At 54.1% G+C, this 10000-nt stretch overlaps 1 protein-coding gene across 1 annotated transcript; it reads right to left on the bottom strand.

Moving 5' to 3' along the window:
* Positions 1-453: 453 nt before the first annotated feature.
* On the bottom strand, positions 454-6279 carry LOC129716366 (ER membrane protein complex subunit 4-like). The gene is given in 7 exon segments (XM_055666237.1): positions 454-877; positions 1297-1457; positions 3709-3742; positions 3745-3762; positions 3765-3868; positions 4957-5066; positions 6069-6279. Coding segments are annotated over 7 exon segments (582 nt in total). The 5' UTR covers positions 6188-6279; the 3' UTR covers positions 454-841.
* Between the last annotated feature and the right edge of the window lie 3721 nt (positions 6280-10000).

The following is a 10000-nucleotide window of genomic DNA, read 5'->3' as shown; positions in this document are numbered from 1 at the left end:
GGGTCACAGTTTAAGGATAAGGGGGAAATCTTTTAGGACCGAGATGAGGAAAACATTTTTCACACAGAGAGTTGTGAATCTGTGGAATTCTCTGCCGCAGAAGGTAGTTGAGGCCACAGTTCATTGGCTATATTTAAGAGGGAGTTAGATGTGGCCCTTGTGGCTAAAGGGATCAGGGGGTATGGAGAGAAGGCAGGTACGGGATACTGAATTGGATGATCGGCCATGATCATATTGAATGGCGGTGCAGGCTCGAAGGGCCGAATGGCCTACTCCTGCACCTATTGTCTATGTTTCTATGTGTGGGAATGGGAGGGGAGTTGAAGTGTTTGGCAGCGTGACAGGAAACACTCTCCCTCCAATCCACCCTGCCTCAAATTAGCCCCACAAATTAAACAAACGTCCCCTCCCTGTGGACCGACCCTGAAATCACTCGCAACCAGACTCTTCACAGACCGATAACACTCTTTTATTTCACATCTACAGGCACGGAGAGAGAAAGAGAGAGAGAGGGAGAGAGAGAGAGAGAAGAAATGCAGGAAGAGAGAGAGGGAAAGTGGAAATGGGAAGAAAATAAGTCAAAGGGAAGAAGAGAGAGGAAGTGGGAAGGGGAGGAGAGAGAGAGAGAGTGGAAAGTTGAGGCAGAGAAGGTGGAAAGAGGAAGGAGAGAAAGTGAAAAAGGAGAATGTGGAAGTGGAAAGGAGAGAGAGAGAGACAGAGAAAATGAAAAGTGAGAACCAGAGGGGGCGGAGGGAGAGCCGGTCGTTGCCGTGGCGATGATCTCGCCGCCGCCGCTGGGGGGAGGGGATCAGTCCCGGGTCACTCAGGGGTCACGGGGGGTTCACAGGAGCAGCCCCCCCCCAGCGTACTCCACCCTCTGTGGGAGAAACATGGACATGGCTCCTGTTAGACACGATCGTTCCATCTCACCTCACCCTGCCCACCGCCGCCATCTTGCCCCCTCCTCCACAACCCACTTGCCCCCTCCCCCACCACCCCCACACCTCTCCCCCTGCCCGATACCAACCCCCCTCCCCCACCACCCCTTCTCCCACCACCCTGTCTCCCCTGAAATCAACCCCCCTCCCCCTGCCGATACCAACCCCCTTCCCCCACACATAACCCCTCCCCCACACTAACTCACTTGCCCTCCCCCCACCTCCCCCCACCCTCACCCCGTTCTCCCTCCTCCCCAGGGCCCCGGCCCAGTGACCCCCCCCCCCCTCGCTGGCCCTGCACCCCCCGGGGGTCCCGGAGGGGGAGAAGGGGAGCCTCGTCGTGATCGTGGCCTCTCACCTGGGGTGTCTCGACGAAGGCCAGCCAATCGGAGGCGTGTGTGGGCAGCAGTCCCATGGCCTGGCACTTGTAGATGGCCAGAGCCAGCCCCAGCAAGTTGCCGATCAGGTAGACCAGGCCCTGCAGCCACTGCTGGCTCGAGCTCTCCAGCAGCTTGAAGGCTGCAAGAGGAAGAGGAACCGTCGAGCTGGGCCGTGGAGAGCGGGGGCGGGGGACGGGGGGGCAATTAAAGAGGATGAACGGGGGTAGCATTAAAAGCAAAGATCCTCTAGCGGAGCAAGATAGACCACTCCTGCTAAATGCAACGGGCTGACGTGTAATACGCAACGGAGCGGAACGTGGGCCTTTTTTTAACATCCATTTCAGTAACCGGACCCGACCCGACCCGCAGTGTAATCAACGTTGCGGGGGGAACAGTTTGTGTTAATGAATTATAATTCTGAAAATGAGAAGATTTTTCCCAAATATCTTTTATTTTTTACGAGGATGTTTCCGTAAGTGGCTCCCGTCTCCGCACTAGTATCTTTGCACCGCTGTGATGGGATCTTTGGTGCGGAGACGGAAGCCGGTTACAGAAATGGGGCCGAAAATTACCCATGAATCTGCCCATGACCGTACTAAATCGTTTTCGTTGAGTGGGCTGTCTTGCTCGCTACAGGATCTTTGGTTAACAGGGTCGGACAAGGAGGACGGAGTAAAGGGGAAGGATTGAAAAGACGGACAAGGGGGGGGGGGGGGAGGATTAAATGAGGCAGAAAGGGGGGATAAAAGGGGAAGGACCAGGGGACGATTAAATAGACTGGGGGGGGGGGGGGGGGGGGGGGGAGTCTATTATAGGGGGTCTATCATCTACCCCCCCCCCCCCCCTCCTTTGAAGGACCTAAGTAACCATATAACCATATATAAGTAGACAAACTGGGGAAGGATTAAAGGGTTGGACAATTAAATGCGTGGACAGGGAGACAATTAACAGAGTACGGCAGAAGGGGAGGATGATTAAAGGGGACGGACAGGGGGAGGATTAAAGGGGCGGACAGGGGAGGATTAAAGGGACGGACAGGGGGAGGATTGATGGGGGCGGACAGGGGGAGGATTAAAGGGGCGGACAGGGGGGAGGGTTTTAAAAGGGGACAGACTTAGGGGGAGGATTAAAGGGGACGGACAGGGGGAGGATTAAAGGGGGCAGACAGGGGAGGATTAAAGGGAACGGACAGGGGAGCATTAAAGGGGACAGACAGGGGAGGATTAAAGGGGGCGGACAGGGGGAGGATTAAAGGGGACGGACAGGGGAGGATTAAAGGGGAAGGACAGGGGGGGAGGATTTAAGGGGACGGACAGGGGAGTATTAAAGGGGACGGACAGGGGAGGATTAAAGGGGGGCGGACAGGGGGAGGATTAAAGGGGACAGACGGACGATTAAAGGGGACGGACGGGGGAGGATTTAAAGGGGCGGACGGGGAGGATTAAAGGGGGCGGACGGGGGAGGATTAAAGGGGGCGGACAGGGGTAGGATTAAGGGACGGACGGGGAGGGGAGGATTAAAGGGGATGGACAGGGCAGGATTAAAGGGGATCAAGAGAGGGGGAGATTGCAGGAAGGGGGGGGTTAGAGAGGATGGGAACTCATGGTTGGAGATGGCAGGCAGGGCTTGGAGGGGATGGTTAATGGGGAGGGGATTAGGGATCGGGGGGGGGGGGGTGTATACTCACTGCCTAAGACATCGAGCAGGGGAGGGGGGTGAGGGTTTGGTGGTTTGAATGAGGGGGATGAGGGGGGAAAGGTTAATATAGTCACTGCTGGAGATGGCCAGGTGAGTTGGTATGGCTATTCCTGCTATTGAGGGAGTGCAACGTAGGTTCACCAGGTTAATTCCCGGGATGGCGGGACTGTCATATGCTGAGAGAATGGAGCAGCTGGGCTTGTACACTCTGGAGTTTAGAAGGATGAGAGGATATCTTATTGAAATGTATAAGATTGTTAAGGGCTTGGACACGCTAGAGGCAGGAAACTTGTTCCCAATGTTGGGGGAGTCCAGAACCAGGGGCCACACAGTTTAAGAATAAGGGATAAGCCATTTAGAATGGCGACGAGGAAACACTTTTTCTTCACAGAGAGTGGTGAGTCTGTGGAATTCTCTGCCTCCGAGGGCGGTGGAGGCCGGTTCTCTGGATGCTTTCAAGAGAGAGCTAGATAGGGCTCTTAAAGATAGCGGAGTCAGGGGATATGGAGAGAAGGCAGGAACGGGGTACTGATTGGGGATGATCAGCCATGATCACATTGAATGGCGGTGCTGGCACGAAGGGCCAAATGGCCTCCTCCTGCACCTATTGTCTATTGTGAGGGAGGGGGTTGAGGGGATCGGGGGGGTGGGGGTGAGGGGTTAAGGGGAGGGGGGGGGGGCTGCATACTCACTGCCGGAGATGGCCAGCAGGGCCTGTAGGGGTCTCTCCATGCCATCATACACACCACATCATGATGGGGAAGATGGAGATGGTGTTCCCAGACATGTACATGATGAACAGGTTCATGGGCACCTGCTTCAGCGGCCCCAGTGCCACGTCCCAGCATCGCTGCAGGGGGGGGAGAGGGACGGTGCAGGCGTCAGGCAAAGGCAGCACCTCCCTCCCTCCTTCCCAGCTTCCACTATCCCCCCCCCACCGCTCCCTATCTCCCACCCCTCCCCTTGTCTCCTCCCCCATCCCCATCTTTTCCCCTCACATCTCCCATCTCTTCCCACCTCCTCATCTCTTCCCGTCCCCAGCCCCTCCTCTTGTCTCCCCTCCTTCCTCCTCTCACACCATCCCCCTTCTCTCCCCACTCCACCCCCTTCCTCACCCATCCCATCCCATACAACAGACAATAGGTGCAGGGGTAGGCCATTCGGCCCTTCGAGCCAGCACCGCCATTCAATGTGATCATGGCTGATCATTCCCAATCAGTACCCCGTCCCTGCCTTCTCCCCATATCCCCTGACTCCGCTATCTTTAAGAGCCCTATCTAGCTCTCTCTTGAAAGCATCCAGAGAACAGGCCTCCACCGCCCTCTGATGCAGAGAATTCCACAGACTCACCACGCTCTGTGAAAAAGTGTTTCCTCGTCTCCGTTCTAAATGGCTTACCCCTTATTCTTAAACTGTGGCCCCTGGTTCTGGACTCCCCCAATATCGGGACCATGTTTCCTGCCTCTAGCGTGTTCAAACCCTTAATAAACTTTTATGTTTCAATGAGATGCCCCCTCATCCTTCTAAACTCCAGAGTGTACAAGCCCAGCTGCTCCATTCTCTCAGCATATGACAGTCCCGCCATCCCTGCTCCTTTTCAACTCCCTCCGCTCTCCACCCTCTTTCTCCTCCGCTCTGCCCTCTCTTCCCATCCCTTGTCCCACTTCCCCTCCTCACCTCAACCTCTCCTCCACCCTCCCCTCCCTCCACCTCCCCTTCACCCTCGTCCTCCTGTCCATTCGCCAACCTCCGCCCCTCCACGCTCCCCTCCCTCCTCCCTCTCTTCCAATCCACTCCCTCCCCCCCACCAACTGCATCGGATCTCCTCTCCCCCATCCCCCACCACCATCCTCCTCTCCCCCGCCCAACTACGCTCCCTCCACCCTCTCCCTCCCTTCACCCCCCCCCCCCCCCCGCCCCTCCCCCCCGGCAGTCACCTTTCTCCACCAGGATGCGGTCCGTCTCCTGCACGCTGGTGTCAGGGAGCTGCCGGTCAGAGTACCCCACAGGGTAGACCATCTCCCCCTGCCCCCCCTGTCGCTCGCGACTCCTGGAGGGGGAGAGAGAGAGTTAGATGGGCCGAATGGCCTGTGTCCCACTTCACCCCGCCTCGATCCCGAAACCCCTTTAGGACGTAGCGAAGGGCAGTGGTACTGAGGCGGACGCAGCACCCAAGGGTGGCAGTAGATCTAATTGTTGCGCCCAAGTGCGGCGTAAAGATGCCAAGCTTGCACCCAGGGGTGCTGCAGTGGTACTGAGGCGGACGCAGCACCCTAGGGTGGGTTGCAAGACGAGCCGGGCATCCTTGTAGCAGACGGGAAGTTAATCGGGGCGCCGAGGGGCTGGCGTGAAGGAGTCAACCTTGCACCCAGGGGTGCTGCGGTGACGGGTGATGGTGTCGCGGCCAACACAGCACCCAAGGGTGAGTTCCCAGGTGAACGGGGCACCCAAGGGTGGCAGACAGACGCGCACAAAGTTGGGGCAAGTTGACACCCAATGGTGGCGGTGAATCAGATCGGGGCGTAAAGGAGCCAAGCTTGCACCCAGGGGTGCTGCGGCGAAGGGCGATGGGTGCCTCGGTGGACTCGACACCCAAAGGTGGGTTGCAAGACCAGCTGGGCACCCAAGGGTGGCAGACTGGCGCCAAAGGGGCACCAATGGGTGGCAGACGGGAGCTGATTAGGAATGCCCACGGGTGGCATGAGCTGCCAATCTTGCACCCACGGGTGTTCAGGCCAAAGGCGTACGCAGCACCCAAGGGTGGCGGGGAGTGGTCTAATTGGGTCGCCCAAGGGTGGCATGAAGGAGCTGCTGCTGCTGTGAAGGGCGGCGGTGCCAGGGCGGACGTGACACCCAAGGGTGGGGGCTGCCAGGCCAACTGGGCACCAATGGGTGGGCACCAATGGGGCCACATTTGGGACACTCAAGATGGCGGCGGCGGCGGCGGGGGGGGGGTCGCGCGCGGGGCCCGCCGGGACGGAGAAGGTCAACCAGCCCCTGCGGGCCGGGGCCGGGGTCGGGCGGCCCCGTTGACGACCCCTCACCCACCCACCTGCCGCCGCCCGGCGCGAGCTCCAGCGCCCACTTGTGGCGGCGCGCGCGGTTGCTCAGCGACGCCGCCGTTCCCGCCGCCGCTCCTCCTCCTCCTCCTCCTCCGCCCGCCGTCGCCATGGCGACCGCTCGCCCGCCCGCAGCTCCGCTCCTCCGCTGGAGAACAACCGCCCCCTCGTCCGCCGGCCGGCCGGTCACTCAGCGCCACCGGGAGTCAGCCGCGCCTGCGCACGCACGCCCGCGACGCCGCGCACGTCACGGCCGGCGCCGTCATCTCGCTGCCCCCAACAAAGATGGACGCCCCCCTATCTCACCGCCGTCGCCGTCATCTCGCTGCCCCCAACAAAGATGGCCGCCCTTCTACCTCTCTCACCGCCGACCCCGTCATCCTATTGCCCCCAACAAAGATGGCCGCCCCTCTACCTCTCTCACCGCCGACCCCGTCATCCTATTGCCCCCAACAAAGATGGCCTCCATCACACCCTCTCTCCCCGCCATCTTGCTGCCCCCAACAAAGATGGCCGCCACCACACCCCTCCATCTCGCTTGCTGCCCCCAACAAAGATGGCCGCTTCCACACCACGATGCCCCCACCACCCCCCCCCCCCCCCTCTCTCTGTCTGAAGAACAGTTTCGGCCCGAAACGTCGCCTATCTCCTTCGCTCCATAGATGCTGCTGCACCCGCTGAGTTTCGCCAGCATTTTTTTGTCTACCTTCGATTTTCCAGCATCTGCAGTTCCTTCTTACTTATTATGTAAAATAATATGTGTGTTATGATTGTGTTTATAATTTGTTTGGTTGTTTTGTTGTTTGTCTTTTGCACAAAAGTCCGCGAGCATTGCCACTTTCATTTCACTGCACATCTCGTATGTGTATGTGACAAATAAACTTGATTTGACTTAAACACCCCCCCTCTCGCTCACCGCCGGCCCCGCCTTCTTGTTGCCCCCAACAAAGATGGCCGCCACCATACCCCTCCCCCACCCCTTTCAGTTTAGTCTGTTCACCGCCATCTTGCTGCGGGGCATCCACTGCCCATATCAAAGATGGCTACCATTAACCCCCTCCTGTGGCTTGTTGTGTTTCCAGCACATGTTTTTGGATTTCCCTCCCTGAGAACCTTGCATTACACATCTAATTCTTTCCACACGCAGTTTGGCGCATATATATTAATTTCAACCATATATCAGCTCATTGGCCACCAGTTCCAATTATAGCATCAATGTTTTTTTGTTATTATTACATGCTATTATTTCTTCACTCCATCTCCAGTAAACGTTGGGAAATTATTTGCCACTTTTCTTGCACGGGCTTAATTGGAATTGTATTTTGTCGCTTTAAAGTCTATACTCCCAAGTTAAAGTGCGTCACTGACCTCACAAACATGGCCGGCCATTTATATAATTTGTTTGCAAACTTGTTGTTATGAGTGAAATAATAATTACCTTTCCTTCATTACTTTACCGGTTGAATATTTGAATGGTCTCTCTTCAACCACCTCTCTTCTACAAACAACTCTTTGTTCCTCATCAAATTTCCCAAAATGTAATATAAATCTTTTGTTTATTTTATATGCCATTCAATTAAAATATTTTTTTCACATTATTAAACCTTTTTGTGGGGAATTAACTTATTGACAATCAAGTTTAATGCGCTCCATTGCTGAGGCGGCATGAAGACTAGATGAAGTCAATAGAAGTGAGGTTGGTTTGTCAAGTCAAGTGCAGTTGTGTGAGGCTTTGGTGAGACCACATCTGGAGTATTGTGTACAGTTTTGGTCTCCTAATTTGCGGAAGGACATCCTTGTGATTGAGGCAGTGCAGCGTAGGTTCACAAGATTGATCCCTGGGATGACGGGGCTGTCATATGAGGAAAGATTGAAAAGACTAGGCTTGTATTCACTGGAGTTTAGAAGGATGAAGGGATATCTTACAGAAACATAAAATTATAAAAGGACTGGACAAGCTAGGTGCAGGAAAAATGTTCCCAATGTTGGGCGAGTCCAGAACCAGGGGCCACCGTCTTAGAATAAAGGTGAGGTCGTTTAAGACTGAGGTGAGAAAAAACTTTTTTACCCAGAGTTGTGAATTTGTGGTATTCACAAATGTGTGGTATTCTCGGCAGAGGGCAGTGGAGGCCGAATCATTGGATGGATTTAAGAGAGAGTTAGATAGAGCTCTAGGGGCTAGTGGAGTCAAGGGATATGGGGAGAAGGCAGGCTTGGGTTATTGATTGGGGATGATCAGCCATGATCACAATGAACGGCGGTGCTGGCTCGAAGGGCCGAATGGCCTCCTCCTGCACCTATTTTCTATGTTCCTATGTTTCTAAGAGAGCTTTTGTCTTGTATTAAATGCTGATGTCTTAAATTCTTATATGGTGGTCTGGGCTACATCCACAATTGGCTGCAATTTCTTGCGGTCTTAGATAGAGCTGTTCCTAAACTTAAGTTGTGATGCATCTTGATAAAATGCTTTCTACGAGTTTGTACGTTCTCCCCGTGACACTTGTGGGTTTTCAATGCCCCCCCCCCCAAAGACGTACAAGTTTGTAGGATAAGAAGGAACTGCAGATGCTGCTTGTGAAAGAAGGAATTGCAGATGTTGGTTTAAACCGAAGATAGACACGAAAAGTTGGATTACTCAGCGGGACCATCCTCACACTATCCTACACAAACTTGGGACAATTTACCTTTATACCATGCCGATTAACCTACAAACCTGAAGATAGACACAAAATGCTGGAGTAACTCAGGCAGCATCTCTGGACGGAAGAATGGGTGACATTTCAGGTAGAGATCCAGAGAAGTCTGAGAAAAGGGTCTTGACGCAAAACATCACCCATTCCTTCAGTCCAGAGATGCTGCCTGAGTTACTTCAGCATTTTGTGTCTATCTTCAGGTTTGTAAGTTAATCGGCATGGTATAAATGTAACTTGTCCCTAGTTTGTGTAGGATAGTGTAAGTGTACGTGGATCACTGGTTAGAGCAGATGCTCCAACCAGCATGTTGAGGGTATAGTTTGTAGTAGGTTTTTAACTGTGTATGTGTGGGGGGTGGGGGGGAACTTTTAGATCTCTTCCCTGTACGGGGACCCGACCTTTTCCCTGTCGGGTCTCCGTTGTCGTTGGGGCCTAGCGCCTCCAACCACAGAACAGAGAGAAATTCTAGATAAAAAGTAGCAAACAGATAACAACTTCAGCAGAAGGCCTTGGGAGTCTTGACGTCAGGAAATGGTCCGAGACATTCCTGGACTTTCTCGTGTGAATGTGGGCTTTATGTTATGATTGGACGAAACTCGATGGGGAGACCTGAGGTAGTGACCACAGTGAAGAAGGGTATAAAGATAGAAAGCATCTCCATTTTCTTTGTGCCTCCAGGGGACATCAGAGGAGAGACACCTATTCTGCAGAATATGAAATTAATAAAAACACTTCTTTGTCTGAATTTGTCTCAAGAGCATTTGTGATTTTTGAATCTCACAACTTGGGGGCTCGTCCGGGATCCAATACTCTAGACAGCTGACGGGAGTAGACGGACAAAGGGAAGGTGCACCCTGCTGAGTTCAGCAGTCTCAGACTCCTTGCTTGCCATCAGCTGTTTAAGCAGTAGTATCCGGACCACACAGAGACTCGGCAAAGAAGTGGGAGTAGTTGGAAATCGTGAAAAATCAATCGAGCAATTTCTGTGCACAGAACCCAGGTAGGAACAATGACTAATAAAGTACTTCCTGGGCGATTGTGGAAAGACCTTGTACGGGCAAGGCAGGTATGATGAACACTGTATTGAGAATATGATGAACATGGTATTAAGAATATGATGATGATAAATAAGGTAATTAAACACGGTGTTTAGAAAAAGGGAGGGGAAAAGGCTGTGGGCCAAATCCCCGCATTCTGCCCAATAGTCCGTTGGGGCAAATGCTGGACCCTGG

The sequence above is a fragment of the Leucoraja erinacea genome, unplaced genomic scaffold (genome assembly GCF_028641065.1).
Source record: "Leucoraja erinacea ecotype New England unplaced genomic scaffold, Leri_hhj_1 Leri_219S, whole genome shotgun sequence".
Classification (NCBI taxonomy): Eukaryota; Metazoa; Chordata; class Chondrichthyes; order Rajiformes; family Rajidae; genus Leucoraja; species Leucoraja erinaceus.
Note: the sequence above shows the minus strand (reverse complement) of the source record. Positions and strands in the feature narration are given on the sequence as shown.